Raw genomic sequence first — 19,518 nt, forward strand, 5'->3', positions numbered from 1 at the left:
TATCGCATTCATGGCTCTCTGAAACGTGTCTGGGGCCCCGTGTAATCCGGAGGGTAACACCTTTAACTGATATAACCCTTCCGGAGTTGAAAATGCTGTCTTCTCCCTATCTTGTTCTCTTAAGGGAATCTGCCGAAACCCTTTACACAAATCCAGGGTACTGATATATTTGTCCCGGCCTATTCTTTTGACCATCTTATCCACTCTAGGAAGGGGGGTATGTGTCGAACTCTGAGATTTTATTGACTTCCCTAAAGTCAATACAGAGGCGTACCGAGCCATCAGGCTTCGGTACAAGGACAATGGGTGAGTTCCACCCACTTACAGAGGGTTCGATTATATACATCTCTAACATCTTTTGTACTTTTCCCAGGGGGCGTTTTTATGGTATGCTCAAAGAGTGTGGTTCTACCTGGAGAAGTGGAGAACATATCCTAAAGGGGATTGAGAATTGCTGATAGATTACATCGCAATTCTGAAGGAAGATCTGGGTCGATACACTGGGGGAATAAGAGAATCTGTGTTTCCGGAACACTTACAAGCGCCGGCAAGGGGCCTTCCCATTTCTTCAACAGATTGACATGATATACTTGGGAGGAATGTCTGGCTGGGACTGTCTCGACATGGTAGGTCACAGGAGTTACCTTCTCGACTATAGTAGAAGGACCCTGCCACTGTCCTAGCAACTTATGATCTGATGATGCCAACATTAGTAACACCAAGTCACCTACATCGAAGGATCTTGCTTTGGCCCCTTTATCGTATTGCCCCTTTTTTGCCATCGGTGCTTCCTCCAGGTTGTTCCTAACTATAGCCCTGATTTGTCCCAGGTGGGTACGTAGATTAGAAACATACTCTACCAGAGGTTTTAAATCATTTAGTTCCGATTCCCATTTCTCTTGTGCCATATCTAGAAACGTATAGTAACTCGAAAGGAGAATACCCTGTACTTTTTTGTTCTTTGCATCTGATGGCAAATAATGCCAAGGGTAATATGTCTTCCCATTTCCTAGATTCTAGGGCTAGAAGCTTCTTGAGGGTGGCTTTGAGGGTGGCATTGTATCGCTAGACTAACCCATCGGTCTGGGGATGGTATGCTGCGGTCCTTATCTGTTTAACCCCTAGCTGCACACAAACCTGCTTCATTAGTCTGGATACAAAAGGAGTCCCCTGATCTGTTAAAATCTACTTTGGGAATCCCACCCGTGAGAAAACGCTAATCATGGCCTTGGCTATATTAGATGCATTTGGTAGTCCCAAGGGTATAGCTTCCAGAAAGCGGGTGGCATAATCAACCATAACAAGAACATAATGACACCTACTTCGGGAAGGTAACAAAGGACCTATTATGTCCATGCTTATTTGACTGAATGGCTCACCTATGATGGGAAGCGGTTGAAGTGCTCGGGGAGGATGATACCTGTTATTTCTTTGGCATATCTGGCATTCCCTACAGTACTTTTTCACGTGCTGATATATGCCGGGCCAATAAAACTGCTCCCGAGTTCACCTTCTCACAGTCTCCATCAGTTAAAGTTTTGAATAAAAACCAATTTAATAGCACTGTATAATTTTTTTCTATTTCATTCTGCATTTAATGTAAATACATAACATGAATCTACATTAATATTTAACCTAAAAGTATTTATTTTCAAGTTAAATATATTTTTCAATGTTCCCAATACTTTACCATTCCTGCCCAGAGTTTTCATACGCTAAATTTATTGAAAAATATTAAAAATAAATTTATTTCTGCAAAGTTAAAATTAAAATATAAATTGCCACCTGGTAAAGAAAAATGTTTTTAATGTGCATTACTGATTTACAAAAAATGAGGTGCAGAATTTATTCAAATAAAATATTTATTTTTTATTAAAATTTAACGTTACATTCAGTTTCAGATTAAACATTGGTTATTAAAAATTTTCGAATGGAATTATACATATTTACAGTTCTTATATATTTTTAACACTAGTTTATATTTTCAACTATTTTGAAGGTATTTTTCTATGGGGTTTTGGTTTTAAGTCCCTACCCCCATTAATCTCTGTGCAAGGGTGTTGCTGTACTAGTGGTTGGCCATGAGTAGTGTTGGATGTACTCCAAAAGTGTGAGTTACTAAAGAAGTGTAAGTTACATGTGAATTTACTTATGTATGTTACTACAAAAAATGCAAGTTAACACAAAAGTGAAGTTTGTGAATACCGAAAAGTAGTAAACTGACACAAAAGTGTAAACTTGCTTAAAGGTATAATTACCTTAATCAATAGGGCTCAAATTATGCAAATAGCAGATCAGAAGGAGGATTGCGCTTATCAATATACTTCCTTGTTCAATGACTTCCTTCCTATTTACATTCCAGATTCCTGATGGCAAAGTTACACCACGGACCACAACAATGACGTTCACTTGTTTTGTTTTCTTTGACATGTTCAACGCCTTATCGTGTCGTTCTCTGGTAAGACACAAACTTACATTAGTCTTTTCTAAGCATATACCAGTAGCATTGTCCATTGAATAATGGCTGTATGCCTACCCCACTGACTACCTGTGATTCTCTTTCTAAATGTGTCATTTTTTATGATGGGTTACAGAAGGTGTTTATCCTATGTGTATTAATTTCATAGTGTATTTCTATAGTATTAGTATCTGATACACACTGACAACATAATTGTGCTTTAACATAGAAAAGCACGAGTCTAAAGTATTTTGAAATTGAATCTTCTACACCCTCATTGCCTGTGTCACGGACCTCAGTCTCTACTGAGTTGTGGACACCTTTTTTTAATGTTCTGCCTTCTACAAGTCAAACTCCCCCAGCCCCCCCCCGACACTTGAAAGACGAAGACTCGAGTGAAAGGTGTTATCATCAGTGATCTTCTTGCTCAGTCTTTAATAGTCCCTAGTTACCCTTGCCCCTTCCCTGAGCCACTTAGTAAGCTCCACAGCTTCTGTGCATAAAAATCTTTCTCCCATCTACAACTGATAAGTCTCCCTTCTGACCTTAGAGCTCTATACGGGAGGATGCAGCACCCTGAAAAATGCCCCGTAGAATGAACATAACACATCCTGAATTCAGAGATGGCAACCTACAGAAATTGTAAAATACTGCCACAAGGAAAGTTTCAAGACTTAAACTAGCATTGGCAAAGGTTTTGCAAGCTGGCACAAAAGTTAATTAAAATGTTTTTTTTTAAAATGTGTTTGAAGCATATGAAACAAAAATAAAAAAGAAATATGCTGCCACCAAAACGTGGGCATGTGCTTGCAATAAAAATGTTTAATTAAACAAAAAACATAGCATATATTGAACAGTACGGGTGCTACGTAGCAGGTAGGCGTACTTGGAACAAATAAAAAAAATTTTTTTGTTTTAATGCATTTTGGACCCCTTGCAGGATGTGACAATGTTACTGGGCCCAAACGTGGAGGTTAAGGCATTGTACTCCTGATGGCCCGGGACCCAAACTACTATGGATCCTGAGCAACTAGGCCAAACACACCTTCAGCACTCGACTCCCAGTACTAGCGTGGTCAAGCAGTCCAAGGTCCCCTGGGAGGGCATTGAGGGGGAGTGGTTGGGAGGAATGATGGATAGTGGATACAGAGAGTGAGCACAGGTCGCATCTCGAACAAATACCCCCTTCTATGAAAAAAGAGACACTTTTTATTTCTACTGCTAATACCAAAGGAAAAATATGACATTCACAAAGAATTACACAGTCCCTTGAAGTCAGGGTTCTTGTGTTTCTTTAGGCGGTCTCATGGACCTCACCCCCCCTCCCTCTATTTACTAAAATTACTACAAACATTAAAATGAATTTAAAAATAAAAAATATATAATATAAAAAATATAGAAATACTACAAAATCTATTTCACCAATACAACTATTGGAGTATAAGAATATTAAATATACTTCTTCCACTTTAGTTTATGCAACCGTAGGGAAAGTGTTGGACTTCGGAGTGGGTTAGATTTACTATTCCTAATTCAGTGTCCACATTAATAGGGAAAGTGTTGAACTTCAGAGAGATTAGATTTACGATTTCCACTCCAGTCCGTGCAACAGTAAGGAAAGCTTTGGACTTCGGAGGGGTGAAATTTACAATTCCCACTCCAAACAGTGCAACAGTAGGGAAAGTGTTGTAAATGTTACCACTTTAAAGTCCATCTCACTCCAGTCTCTGCAACAGTAGGGACGGCATTTAATTTCAGAGGGGTTAAATTTACTATTACCACTCCAAATAGTGCAACAGTAGGGAAAGTGTTGCCTTGCAAAGAGGTTACTTTTACCATTCCTCCTGCAGTCTAGGCAAGACTAGGGAAAATACTTCACCTCAAACACATAACATAAGTTAGTAACCTCATGAATGTAGGAAAAATATTAAACTCTTAATAAATAATGTGTATATGTATTAAAAACACTAACGTATTAATCAGTTTTCATAATTACTATCCAATAAAAAATATTAATTATTAGCATTCTATTATCAATTCATTAACTTCCCACCCTGTACCCCTGAAAACCTTGCAGTCCACACCTAAAATATAACACACAAAAATAACTATTCCATAACTTAAATATTTAAAAGAAATAATTAATAATTAATAATTAACTACCTACCTTAGACCCCTACAAACGTAGCATCCAGCAACTAAAATAACATGAAAAAAATAAGTATTCCACAATTTATATATTTAAATTTCAATTCAATAATTCACAAATAATAATTAATAGGTATTTATTACTTAACTTCCCACTCTGTACCCCTACTAACCTATCATCCCTCCACTAAATTATAGGTAAAATAAATCAGTTTTCATTATTTTACTTAATTAAATCAATTGAACTAATTAACAATTAATAAACTATTCATTATTACATACTTCGGCAAGATGGCAGCCATGTCGGACGTTCCTTGAGTGAGCTCTGCATCAGGCCCGTAAACGAAACCTCTAATATCTTCGCCATTCAACATGCTGCCACACTGAAATACACACAAGACACTCCCTGACAGCGGGGGCCCACAGGGAAAGATGGGGGTGCTGGATGCCTTGGATGAAGGTGCCATAGCCGCTTCCACTAAGTGTGTCCCAGGTTGGATCCACTAGCCTTGAGTGCTGCCATGTCTACGAGGCAGAAAGAAGCCAAATAAAATCCCCGGCAGTACCTGGGAACTGGTGCACACTCAGTTTACCAAGAGGTGCTGGTTGGAGGCCGAGGGTCCCTCCTTCCTACATGCTCCAGGCCCAGCGGTGTACGGGCTCGGAGTTCCAATGAACGTGGTTAGGGCCAGTGAGAGGAGCTGATGCCCGCATCACTGGTGAGATCTCACCACATGAGAAGAGCACACTGGTGGCACAGGCGCTCACTACACCGGGAGATGCCTAAAAGCAAGAAGCCCACCAAGTATGGGCCCCAAAGGGGGGGGATACCCTGCACTTTCCCTGCACCTGGTGACGCGAGTGCCACTTCTGCCCCAAACCTGGCCCTCCACTTCCCCTTGCCCCCCTGCTTTGCTGGTGCACCCCAGAGACATATAAAGGACGCAACACCAGCATAGAAATTGCAGCTGGCTTCACTAAGGAAGGGGAGATGATTTCCTTTTGGGCCCACATCTACCTGCCTGCAACTGGATCGGACTACCGGGGGAGGGGCGGGTAGTTAATGCCGCCGGAGGCTGCCCTCACAAACTTACCTAGGATCCCCAATTGAATGAGTAGAGCCACAAGCAGGCCGAAGGTCATCCAAATATCTGGGACACAGCGGGAGCCATTGGGGGAGCACCCAAGCAGACTGTCCACTTCTACTGCAAGACAAATGTGCTCTAAACTCTACAAGGGGTGGCAGCAAGTCCCTGGGAAAACTAAATACAGGGAGAATGGACAGAGGTGAACCTCCGGTCTTCCACTACTTGCAAGAGTTCTTAAAGCACAAACACAGGTATCCCGCAAGTGGTGTGGGACCAGGGGGACATATAGGCCCCAGGGAAGACAAAGTTACTAAGCCCCCTCACCAGGGAAAAATTGACCACTACACCCATGTGGTGGCCCCCATATATGGAGAAAGAGCCGCCAAACAATGTTGCTTTTCTCCTGGCGATTCAGTTGCCCTGGGAGACTTTGGAGGGGAGATTGGGGAAGGTGAGACTTCCTGGACAATTGCCCCCCCCCCCCCGATAGTCATGAATCAGTGAGTACCCCCCAAGCATGTGGAAGAATCATGTGTCTTCTTTCTTACATAGTATGGGGTGGGTGATGGCCCCAAATTGCTTACGATGTAATGAAGAAGACAGATGATTCTTCCACACACTCTGGGGGTGCTCACTGATTCATGACTACTGAGGGGGCAATTGTCCAGGAACTCCATGCTATCCTTGAAGAAAAGATTCAGAGGGAGCAGAGGTTCATTCTCCTGGGGGTCACAAACAATGTAGAGCTCCCATGGGCCAAGCTTCTTTTTGTAGACTAGGCCTGATGGTAGCAAAGCGGATATTGCCCGACACTGGTGGAGAGTAAAAGCCTAATGATACTGGAATAGAGACAGGGCATGGACACATATATGGCGGTGGAAAAAGGTCACATATGCTAGTAGGGGCTGCCCCGAAAGTTTTATAAGGTGTGAGGGAGATGAATCAAGTAAAACTCGCTGGAAATTAAAGGGGACTGGAGTGGTACTGAGTCAGGAGTCAACATAAGTGTTGTGGTGAGATTATTGGAGAGACCTAGGTATTGAATACCGCAATTGACTCTTCTATTTTTCTCCTTTCTAAGAAAGCAACAGCTAATTGATGTCTGGGAGGAGGAAGGCGGGAGGCGGGTTGAGGTCCCTGATGTTCCTGTTCTTTCTTTATCACGGTAGCTCAATTGGTGCCCTGTATGGTGTTTTTACTTGTTTGTGATGCAAAATAAAAATATCTTTAAAAAAATGTATTACTTCATTAACTTCCCACCTTACAAACCTAGCATCCCACTTCTAAAATCTAAGTAAAATAAACAAGTATTGTATAAATTACATATTAAAAATCAACTAAATTAGTAACAATTATTAATTGTAATTTACTATTAAATTATCTCCCCACCCTGTACCTCTACACACCTAATAGCCTACAAATAACCGGTAACAAAAATAAATCCATATTACATAAATGATTGCCTAATTAACTTCCCACTGTTACTGTTACTACAAACCCAACAATCCGCTAATCTTTAAATTACTATTACGAATTAATTAAAAAATTCGATATCACTGAAAATTACAAGTTATTTTTTCAAAACAATAACATTTGTACAAACTTTAACACATAAAATAATATCAACTAAAGCACATTCAAATAATTAGAAAATTTAATTTTTAACTATATTGAGAAAACAATATTACAAAACTTACCTCACAAAACACTATTCTTGTCAGTGATATTTGTGCATCATGATATTTGTGTGTCCCAATATTTGATTTCACATATTTCTGCCTCCTGGTATTTTTAAATCAATATTTTGTCTAAACCACTTCGCCGGCACGTGTAAACCTAGCACATAGACACTACTCATGTGTTGTACATCACTTACACACTAAACTGATGTAGGCCAAGGGTGAGTTAAGCACACAGCAGTGAACGTTAACTGAGTGAGAATGTAGGCCTGCCTCCACTGACACAGGGTAAAAAGGTCCTGTTCCCACCGTCTGATCACTAGATGGTATGGTGCCACCTCCGGACTCCTGGTGACGGCATTAGCCTTCCAACACTATGATGGTAGCACTTTAGGCACCCCTCTCAGTCAAACAAAACAGCAAGCTGTGAGACATGCGTAAGTCATAGCACACGCATGATCTGTGATACCTTTAGCAACAAAAATCCGTATTAGGGATGCGGACATTAGTAGAGCTGGGGCACTTAGGGCAGGGTGCACGTCCATCACCATATAGAGGACTTTTCAGTCCCAACAGTGCATAAGAACATACAATTCTTATTGGCGAAAAGAAAAATTACTGTCGTCATTCAATTACTGGAACCTTAACGCATAGTTTAATCTCATAACCATGACTAAAAACTAAAACTTGATAAATATGGAAAGAAAAAAGTATTGTTAAAGTACTAATCTTACAGCTCTGACACTGAGGAGCATCTCTTTTTAGGTAGATGTGCAGGTATTCAGGCAAACCTTTTGCGGTCAATCGCTCTGAAAGACAGCCCATAGCTGAAGTGAGCTGACACACTGCCCTATGCTGTGGTAGGTGGAAGCAATATGTGAATGACACTTGAGCACGCTAATGTATGACGAGGGATGACTCCAAGCCTCCCTACAGTTGATTATAATATTCTTTTTTTTACGTGCAACATACGAGGCAGCTAAAATAGGACCCAGACAAAGCATTTCCCACAGTAACTGTATGAAGTTCATGTGAGAACCATAACAGAATTCTAGACTGCATCTGGCACAGACAAATCTTGTCTCTTACATTTGCAACGCAGTTACCCTCAGTTACTCACTGACCCCTCTCCACCGCTAAGCCTTCTTGTCACGCATGTGGGAACTAAGGTCAACATTTCTGCAAGCAAGTCTCCAGACTGATACTTGTCTAACTCTCTCCTTCACAATCCTAAATGTTGTTCAGTGTTCATGCTTGTCTTCTATTGATGCACTAAACAATTGCGCTTTACTTTTCAGACCAAGAGTGTATTTGAGATTGGCCTGTTCTCAAACCGCATGTTCCTGTACTCCGTGCTGGGATCCATCTTAGGCCAGATGGCGGTTATCTATATCCCACCTCTGCAGAAGATCTTCCTCACTCAGAACCTGGGTGCTTTAGGTATGGATCCACAATAACCATGGTGACATTTTATGTGGATAAAGTGATTGAGAATTTATTACCATGACATAAACAAAGGAGAATGATGCATGCACAAACAATTAATCCGGCAAGATTTTTTTACTTTTTATTATTGATTGAGGTCATGTCTTGATGACAATTTCCTGAACGCTGCTTAGTGACCTGCATGGCCTTCAATTAGAGCAGCCCAGTTTACTGTAATATTTGTGGTATCTACTATTAGCCATTTATTTGTTTTGATACAATGGTTCGAGCCTTCAGGAGGCACACAACAGTTCCCCCATTTTCTCGATGTTTTAGTAAGCATTTTGTTCGCCCTAAGCGTTTGAGGCCGTTCTGCCTCTCATCAGGGGCTGGCAGCTTTCTTCTCTGTTGCTTGGACGTCTCTTATTTGCGTGCATAATTTGGAATTGTACCCAGTGTGCCGCGTTGAGCGCACTGTGAGACTGATGCCCGGTGGGATATGTAGTCCTCAAAGAGCTAGTTGTCACCTTTAGTAGGTTCCAAGCGCCAGTGATTTCAGCAATATTATACCTCGGACCATTGTATCAAAATCCTACTATTAGCCATATATACTTTCCTCCATGATATTTTGGTAGTCCACATTCTGCAGTCAGTATTGCTCTACGTCGAGAGTTTAGAACTTGGTATTCGCACAAAAGCACCAAAATGCATATGTTGTAATTGGGTGATAATTATTGCAAACGATAAATTCTAACTTGACAGAGTTGGATTTTATCAAGTGTGATAATTATTGCACAATTTACTGGAACACTGATAATGAGGTTCTATATTACAAAGAATCTTGTAGCTGTCTCTGAATTCAGAACCTGAAGGCAGCAGCTTTCTCCTTCATGTGGCCAAGGTACCTCCTAGTCTGCCTTTGGAGTTTTTCTATCAGGTGCAACATGGCCGCACACTTGAAGATTCAATTTGCTTTTAGACGTGGTTTACAAACTTTGAACTGCGCAAATATTTTTTTTAGAAAAAGATTGCAAATATAGGTTTAAAGAAGACTTTCATAGGAGAAAAATCCAGCAAAGGCCAGTGTTAAGCGCAAAATTCCTGTACAAAAGCTGTTAGAAAATTATCTTGCAAAAGTTGTTTTAGTGGTAAACCAATGCCCCCCCCCCCCCCCCTGCCTTGGCGAACTTAGACAAATTACACAACCTTTGCAACTTTACAAAGTGTAATAGGTATGTATACTTTGCACAACATATTTATCCAAATCTTTGTACACCAATATGTTTTTGCTAGATGAGAAAGCAGTATAATGTCAGCAAAATTTCCAGAATGGTTACTTAGATTAAAATATTTCTTTTGCAGGAGTAATAACTGGCTTGTTTTTTTCTTTTCTTGTTTTTAGACCTTCTGTTTTTAACTGGCCTGGCCTCTTCCGTTTTCATGATATCAGAACTGATCAAACTGTGTGAACGATACTGCTGCCGAACAAAGAGCATGGTTGTCCTTACCGAAGAAGTATGACTGAGCTGAACAAGTGTCCATCTTTTCACGTTGGTCTTTTTCCTCACACTGTGCTGTCAAAGGCTACTCCGTATCTAGTCTGCGAGTCTGCATACTCTTTTTGTATTTTGTACATAGTGTAAAGCAAGTCTGGGGTATTTGGTAGCGAGGTTCGAGCCTCAGCTGACACACCCAGGGCATTGCAATTCCAGCCCAGGTTGTTAACGTGGGACAGCAGGCTGCTGATGAGCCAACATCCATCTCAACTGTTTTTCATATTTTTGATTTGATGGAAAGATAATGTATTGAAAACATGGAGAGAAGATGGCCTTCTATTGCCCCCTCATGGAGAGGGAAATCCTTGGACTTGTTGCATCTGAGTGTTATATGAAACATTTTCATGCTTCGTTTCTCCCACTTATTTCCAAACCAAACACTCATGCCCGTAAGATGAAATATGTGTCATAGGGTGCACACGTAATGGGGGTGGGGCAGATTTAAAATAGCTGTGGGTTGAGAGATACAGTGTTGATGAACTTCAGGTGTATGGGAGGGGAACAAATGTTTATACCAGGAATAACACGGTCATCTTAATTTTCTTTATTGGGGAAAAAATGTAGTTTACAACTCTTTCTAAAAAAAAAACTGCCTTTCCTCACTCTGAGCCCACCTGAAGATGTGACGTAAACAAATAAGGGGTCTCCCCATGACCCTTAAAGCCTGGGCAATACATTACTAGTACAAACAAATGGCTCACTCTGAGAGAGCTTACAGCCTATGTTCCCATAGCAACTTGTAAACAAAAAAAAAAACATATCGCTTACATGATCAGTTGTATGTTCAATTCTTTGATTTCTTTACAATCTATACTATACATAAATATCAATACAGGCGCTCCAAGAAAAATGACGCAGCGCAAGTGATTTGTGACAAAGGTGAACAGTGATGTGCAAAGGATATTTACAGGGGATAATACACTGTTGACAATCAATACATTTCTTCAGGCACACAACTCCTATGCTTGAATTAGACTATAAAAGAGAATAGCTTAATAGGAGGTAACAGTGAAATTCATTGCCGTTTCGACACCAGAAACCAATTGCTCATGGGTCTTCATCAGGACAGTGTGAAAATGGTAGTAACCCTAGAGACGTGTCCACACAGTCCTATAACCATCAATGTAATGCCGGTTGGAGAAACAATTACTCCAAATCAATGGAACATTCTACTGAAGTGCTATCCGCTTTCTCCGAGGTCCACAAATATGCTGGAGATGTTTTTGTGAATAACCCCTAGTAGTGGTGAAAAGACGCTGGATCTTTTTCGTTGAGAACCTTTCATTTCCTTTTAAGATTTAACACATGCTAGAGATTTCTGCAAGATAAACATTTGCATTCCTTGTAAGACTTTGTCCACGTAGGAGCCTTCAATGGCAGAAATCCTTGCATTCATGACCATCTGCATATTCTCCTCTTGCTGGTCAAATATAAGCAAGACAGACTCGAGGCGATTGCAAGGAAAAAAAGATGACAATGAAATCTAGCTTTGTATTGCCCTTGGTACATTATTGACTGAGCCGCAGCTTTAATCTCCTACACAGTATACTGAGCTAGCTTCCAATTTTGCTGCCGAAGGAACAAGCATTTTGATGCACCTTTGTGGGTCGCCCAGATCCACCTGTCTCAGATATCTGATTTTTAAGTTTGTGTCTTTTACGAGGCAGGGAGGAGGGCAGATGCATTCTTACCTGCTAAAATATAAGGCGACAAAGACGCAGTGTAACCTACTCTGCAGCACACTGCATTGTCTATATAAATGTGAATCTCTGTATAGAGAGATACTGGCTTCCAATGAACTTCAGGCTTGAAAAGCCTAATCCTTTGAATGAGACTATTTTAGTTTGTGACAGGATTCTCCACTTTTCATTTGCAATCCACCTTTTGTAACTTTTGTTTACAGGTTATTGATGGTAAACTGACCACACTTTAACTCGTCCAAAAATACGGTTGGGCAGATTTACTAACGGTTGCATCACAAAAGCGATGCAAAACTGGTGGAAAGTGTTGTTTTGAGATTAACTTTCCTTTGTAAATTCTTATTTACATTAAAACGTATCCCTAAAGTAACACAAAGGAGCACTGCACAGCTGGCGTATGGGCGTTCCCATGCAATCACCATGGTTTTTAATGAAAAGCCCTATCTGCAGGTGGGACTTTGTGCCAAAAATGAATGCCTTCTTTTCGAGGCAGACATGAAGTTTGAGAAATATTTGCATGTTTACAACACACAAAGTGGGAAAGGTGTTGAAATTCGTCAATGCGTAGTATTTTGTACGGGAAGGCTACACTCCTAGCACAAAACTTATGCTGGACATCATGTCCACACCTTTCCACTGTGGTGCAGGGGTATGTGCGTGGTGCAAGACAGCTTAAAGTGCACCAGTGCAAGGAGAGAGGGAAACCGCACTATATCTTAGTGACTATGGCGTGGGTATGTCCTCTTGAACACAGAGCAGCACAGCACACTAACTTTGGCTTCTTTACTGCGTGAAAACTTAGTAAATGTGTCCTATTGTATTTAAATAAAGTTGCTTCCTTCACCACATTTAGTGGAACACATCACCTAACCCTGTGAATAAGCAGTGACAGTAGATACACATAAAATGCCTAAAACACAAATGCCGAAAATGAAATGTTGAAAAACTGTAATACAGCAAAATGTTATGGTGAAAGGCTGATTTCAAACAAAAAGCTGACGTATAAGATTTTTTCTTTGTACAAAAAAAAGTTAAAATCCAATTGGTGGGTTTGGTTTACTATGTACTGCGCAAACAATGTTCTGCTTATATACATAATGAAGGTGCTCTGTTCTTTGTATGTTTTGTTGGCATCAAGAATCAGGTGGGGTTGAAGGGTTTCTTTTTTATTGTACAGGTGTCTATGTTTAAATATTTGTTTCATGACGAAATGTTTGATTTCATTCTTATTTTTGTGCAACTATTTTTGTGAAATGCATGCATTTCCTAATGCAACCAGTAGGTGGCGGTATGTACAAAGCTTTTCACCGTGAAAAATTGGTTACCTATGTTTCATCTATACACCAGATGCTTTTAAATAGTTAATTTGCATAGTTATTTGTTTCGACATCTTATTTTAAGGCTGATGTTTACTTTTCAATATTGTTACAATCCCGATTGTGGGCTTGGTTTACTATGTAAAGCGCAAACAATGTTCCGTTTATATCCGTCATGAAGATGTGCTTTTCGTCGTATGGTTTATTGACTCCACGAATCAGGTGGGGATGAAGGATTTTTTTTTGTAAAATTGTACAGGGGCCTTTGTTTTAAAAAAAAATCATTACGAAATGTTTGATTTCATACTTATTTTTGTGTGTAACTTTTTCTTATGAAATGCATGCATTTCTTTTTCTGACCACTAGGTGGCGGTATGCACAAAACGTTTCACTGTGGAAATTGGTTACCTATGTTTCATCTGTATGTCGGATGCTTATAATTAGTCCATTTGCATAGTTAGTTGTTTCGACACTTTATTTTAAGGCTTATGTTTTTTTCTTCAAGATTGTTGCTTTGGGAATTTATTTTCAAATATTTTCACTATTAATCTGTAGGTTTTGTTATTTAAATATCTTCAACTGCACATGAGTCGCCTTAAAGCAGTGCTTTAAACGGGCAGGTCCTGTCAGGTGTCTCCGAGCATCTGGAGTACCGGCTTGTCTCAGAGGAGGAAAGTACTTTCGAAAAGCGAGTACCTGCACTTCTCTGTTTTGCATGATGGGCACCGCTGTAGTGTAGGAAAATGTTTGCATTATAGAATAAACTCACACCGCACATCCTATCAAATTTTCAGCCCAGCAAACTAGAAAGCTGTTGGCTCTGGTATTGTATATACATGTTCACAAATATATAACATAATGATGTGTGTACGAGCTGGCTCTGTGTACCGTGACCGGCTGTGCACTACATGACCAACCTGATTTAAAGGGGCCGGTCGATGAATGATGTCACAGTAGGTCTCAAAACCCAAACATACATCCTCAAACAAAGGATCGTTCTAGAATGCTTACAATAGGAAGCATGACTGGGTACAGATAACTTTTTCTTCTCTTCACTGCACGGGCCTTCAGTAGAATATTCGTATTATGTAACCAGCCTTTCTGGGTGAGCTGAGAGAAATGCTTTGGCATAATAATTCCAGATTGGTAAAGCACGACTTATCACCCCCTAAAGATATCCAGGCGCTGTGGGCCATCGGGGAGATTAAGTGAGCTATTGCCCAGAGTCACATGATACTGAGCTGCTGCTGCGGATCAAACCGCGAGCCCCGCGCTCCGGAGTCAGTTGCTTTGGCCACTGCGGACACATGTCCCACAAATGGGACTGGTCAAGTTGTTGTGACCACAATGCACTGCGCACACCTGTCCCACAAATGGGACTGGTCAAGTTGTTGTGACCACAGTGCACACAGCCTGTTGCCAGAAATGGCAAGCTGTATCAAATCAGTGTATTTAATAACAGCGCATGACAAACTTGTATGCAGCTGGCACAGAAAATGGGTCTGCATCCCATCACAAAACTAATTCACTGCCTTCGAAACACTTTCTTTTCATTATTATCAAAAATGCAATGATCCCACTGGCACCTGCTTATATACAAGAACATCTGAATTGTATTGTATTGTATTGTAGGTATTCTTGTATAGCGCAGACTGCCACCCTACGGGTGAACAGTATGCAATAAGGAACCAATCAATCCGTAAATCGAAAACAAAATCAATAAATACTTGTCAGATGGACCACTGTTGTTTTATAATGACGATGCACCCAGGTTCATCTCTGGATTGTAGGGTAGACCGGATTCTTGCTAGATATACCACTTGTAGCTTAGGGCATGCTTTTAAGACAGGGCAGGACCCTGAGGTAGGGCCTACTGGACAGGAAACCCCAGTGGAGAGACCACGCGACCTTCATTTTGAAGGAACCAAAAGCAGCCACTTATGGTGGAACATGTGCTGCTCCCATTAGAGGGAACATTGGCGGGTTCAAGGGATTCTCCATGCCCTCCCTGATAGGGTGTCCCCAAGTGGAAGTTATTAAGCGGGAGTCCCATTCTGGCAACAGGCATTCAGCAGGTCCTTCAAAGGTGTTTTTGTTCCTGTCGATTCCACAGTAATTTATTGCATTTCCTCATTTGTGTGGGACCAAAGAGCTGTAGGGTTTGCGCCCTCTCAGCACCCAAGATTGATGGGTGATGACAGATGGGAATTGCCAGTTTATGGCCACACCAGAGCAGAGGCAGATCTGTGAAGCAAAGGCAGAACATGACAGCAAGGGGGCTCTTCCTACCTCCGCTACCACCTCTTGAGACTGGCAGGACTACATGGGCCAAACTGACAGCTGCAGTGGAAGATGGCCATTGCAGAAGTACCAGTAGGGCAGAGGGACACTGAAGATTCCCTAGTCAAACCGCAAACTTCTCATCCTACTGGGTCCACGGTGGTGGTGAGGACATCACAGCGGTGGTAGCCACTTTTGTGGAGGCTGTTGAAGGCTTTAGGGCTCCAACCGTACTTGGAGTGGTTAATCTTAGGCAGGTTAAAATTGGAATCCCAAAAAAGGTAGCACCCTCCGAATGATAGTCTAGATGTATGAAACAAGGGAACAAAACTCGTAAGATAGGGAGGGGCTGTCGAGGATGGTGCAAGCCAGTGTGGCGACCACAGGCCTAAAATTGGCAGGAAGGATGGCGTGGATTGGCACACTGCACACTTTTGATAAAAAATCACAGATATGGCTTTCCTTATTTAAAAAGAAGCTCCACATTGATGCTTTAGAAAGGCATTGCTGGAAAGAAGCATGAAACCATACTGTGGGGTGGCAGCAAAGCAAGACGAAGGCTCGTGATTGCAGCTGAGAGGACGCTTATTGATCTGAGGGCCAACTGAGAAGGACACAAACGTTGTGTTGGGTCTCTGCTGTGCTCCAGAGATGTTATGTGCATCATGGGTTGACCTGCTTAGAATACGACCTACACTGTATCCATCTTTTGGAGTAAAAATGTGCAAAAATAAATAAATAAACATATTCAACTTGGCATAAATTAAGAAACCGGTCACAATGCCTTGATGGCATACAGACATTGCTGCTTGCCATTAAGGTGCAAAACTTGCGTGGAAAGGATAAAATCTAGGAGGTGAGAAAATCTAGATGGTACCAGGTTTCTGTTTTAGAAGACCTGCAGACTTCATAACTGGCAAACTGACTTCCAAAGGATTTAATGTTTCGGTATGATACTAGGGAACCTCTCTTTAAAGTGCATAATGCTGTTGAGCTGTGGATTACTGTTAACCACCTACACAGATGTGAAAGTGGTTTCCTCAAACCTTACCGATTCACATGGTCAGTGCCGAAAAAACTGTTTCTGTATATTAGCTATATTACACCAAGCAAATATTCATATCTAAACGAAACTAAATATTTATACTCTGTTACCAAACTGCTGGGATAGGCAGGTTTAGGAATAACCCAAAGACGTCTGAACTAATGACCTGCCATTAGGTGACCTCAAAGCATGACCCTGTTAAAACTCAACAGTGTTATGACTTATAACAGATGTGGTTCCCTTACACAATATTGGTAGCATTGCAGATCATGGAGTATTGCACCATGCACTGTGATAGTCAAATGATGAAATGCAGTGCAGCGATTTAGCAATCCCGGATCTGCCAGTGTTAAGATGCAGGAATGGGCAACATTTTAATCTTTTTCTTTAGTAGAAGGAAGAGGGAAAAGCCTTTGAGGCGAAAGAAAAATGGCACAATGCAGATCCGTAATTAAATAAAATATTAAATACTTAGGGGTGAAATAAATAGAATTACTTGAGCAAAATTAAATTATGGTAGGACATTTTTCGATTCATTATTTAAATAATAAACATATGTTGGGGGTCTAGAACAATGGGATAGAATTATCAACAACTGTGAAAATGTAAAAGAACACTTGTGAATAATGCTTCTTAAATATGGAAATAGAACAGGAAGTGTGAAAAGTTTGTCTCACGTACAAAAGAATTATGAGTGAAAATTCTTGTCTTCTTGACACAACAATGAACAATCGAGCAGGGAAATACACAAAAGATCTTGACAATTCCTAAGGTGGCCTCCATTCCCTTTTGAGATAGTTTATCTAGAAATACTTTTCTGGGTGTGTAATTGAAATCTGTGGTACAAAAAATTTCGTACTGGCATGGATTGGCTTGTTTTATACAAAGATTATTCCAGTGCTACTTACAGAGTGATGAGCAGGTACACGCACATATCCTGCAAATAGTTCACAATATTATGTTGCTTTCCTGTACATGCACTAAATGAACTAGTTCACGTTTTAGTGATAATTAAACTTCATTTCTTCTTTAGACAAACTTTTTTCACCAATGTGTCCTTTCCTCAACTTATTTGTTTACCATTTTCATATAAACCTATAATTTTCTTTAGAACATTTATAAAAACTTGAATAAAAATAATGTCTTTTTTTAAAACAAATATTATTTTATTTATATTTATTAATGAAACAAAATGTGAATTGTTGATTGTTGTTCCTCCAGTCATTATTTTACTTGACAGCTGTTCTGGATGTATCCAACCAATATTTGTAATGGTCGCTCAAAATGAAGCAGCTGTGCAAGGTGTCAACCTGGTTAGTTCTCTTGTTGCATATATGTTGGCTTCCTTACTATAATGTCTGCAGAGAAAATGCTATGAATAATACCTTCTGAAATAAATGTTTTAATTCCAACCAGTCTTAAAATCTGTTGTTTTGTTTGTGAAAGCGTACAACCTCCGTTTGTTATTGGCTCCAGCTTCTACCTGGCCATTAGAAAGCACTTCACAGGTCCCACAAAATGCATTAAAACGTTGCTTTATTCTCCCTGGTGTTTAGCATATTTATTTCTGTGGTTTTATAAAGCTTGGACCAGGCTGCCATGGGTGATTGAGAGGGTTTTTAATGGACAAAGGAAGCACCAAAACAAAATTGGAAACGTTCGGAGAAAAGAGCACCTTTCTGCCTTGAGGAGGAGTATTTTATGAGCACAAAGGCTAGAGAGGGCTATATGTCAAAAACTATCGGTGGCTCCAATGGAACATTCGTGTCATCACCCATGGGACGCCCCCTCAACAGAAATTAGTAACTCTTAGAAACTTTGCACAGGTGCAAAATGCTGATAACTCTGGCCTTTACTCCTACAGTAATCAATAAAAGTAGCATAAATGTGCATTGCAAGCCCACATGTGATTCTTAACTTCACAACACTGGTACACTTCCTGCACAAACTTACTTTGGCCTTAAAGGAAAGCTAAATAAACCAAATGTAAGCAACCAACATGCACCTTGAAACTGAGTAGCCGTGTCACAGTGCTCTGAGTCAAATGTTGTTGAGTGCACATATCACCGAGGAGGTCTCCTGGCGCTGGGCAGAACTTCAGCAAGAAGATGATGTGATGACCAGTTTACGGGGGAAAGAGTCAGGTCTTTAATTCTCTTCGAAAGCATCTATGATCAACCATGGATGAAAGATGCAATGGTAGCTTATTCCAAAGCTTAGGGTCCAAAGAAGAAAATGATTTACCACCGTTTTGGGATGTTCAGATACGTGGCAAGAAAAGGTGGAATTTGGTGCTAGATATTAGGGGTCTGCCGGGCGTGTACCATTGGAGTTTCTTGGCTAGATATCTAGGGCCGGTATCATACAGGATCTTGTGTGTGAGGCACAGAATTTTAAAAAGGCCTCTCTTCCGCACCTGAAGCCAATGGAGAGTTTTACGGTTGGGAGCAGAGGGTGATCTAGGTGGGAGATTTAGAATGAGTCTGACAGTGGTGTTCTGAAGAATCTGGAGCTCGGAAAGCAGATCTTCATTGAGTGCAACCAGCAGTGCATTCTCATAATTCAGGCGACTGATAAGAAGACCTTGTACCAGAGGTTTCCTGGCTTCAATGGGCAACCATTTGAAGATTCTGCGGAGATTACGCATGATTCCATAGCAAGTGCCGAGTACAGTGTTAACATGAGTTTGCATGGACAGTGTGTTATCAATGGTTACTCCAAGGTTGCGTGCTGCTTGCTTGGGAGATGGACATGGTCCCAATTCGGAGGGCCACCAGTCGTGTGACCAGTGTTCCTCCTCTCTACCAAACAAGATAATCTCGG

General features: G+C 40.8%; 1 protein-coding gene across 2 annotated transcripts in view; it reads left to right on the plus strand.

Annotated features, from left to right (window-relative positions):
- The window catches only part of ATP2C2 (ATPase secretory pathway Ca2+ transporting 2), a 319,746-nt gene extending 308,415 nt beyond the window's left edge, over positions 1 to 11,331 (plus strand). For both annotated transcript variants that reach the window (XM_086945837.1, XM_086945838.1), the window contains exons 25-27: positions 2,363 to 2,458; positions 8,672 to 8,813; positions 10,201 to 11,331. In XM_086945837.1, coding sequence (XP_086801963.1) covers positions 2,363 to 2,458; positions 8,672 to 8,813; positions 10,201 to 10,319 — 357 coding nt within the window. In that variant the 3' untranslated portion in view covers positions 10,320 to 11,331. The remainder of the gene's footprint in view (positions 1 to 2,362; positions 2,459 to 8,671; positions 8,814 to 10,200) is intronic.
- Positions 11,332 to 19,518: the final 8,187 nt, after the last annotated feature.

This window comes from Lissotriton vulgaris, chromosome 12 (assembly GCF_964263255.1).
Source record: "Lissotriton vulgaris chromosome 12, aLisVul1.2, whole genome shotgun sequence".
In the NCBI taxonomy this organism is placed as follows: domain Eukaryota; kingdom Metazoa; phylum Chordata; class Amphibia; order Caudata; family Salamandridae; genus Lissotriton; species Lissotriton vulgaris.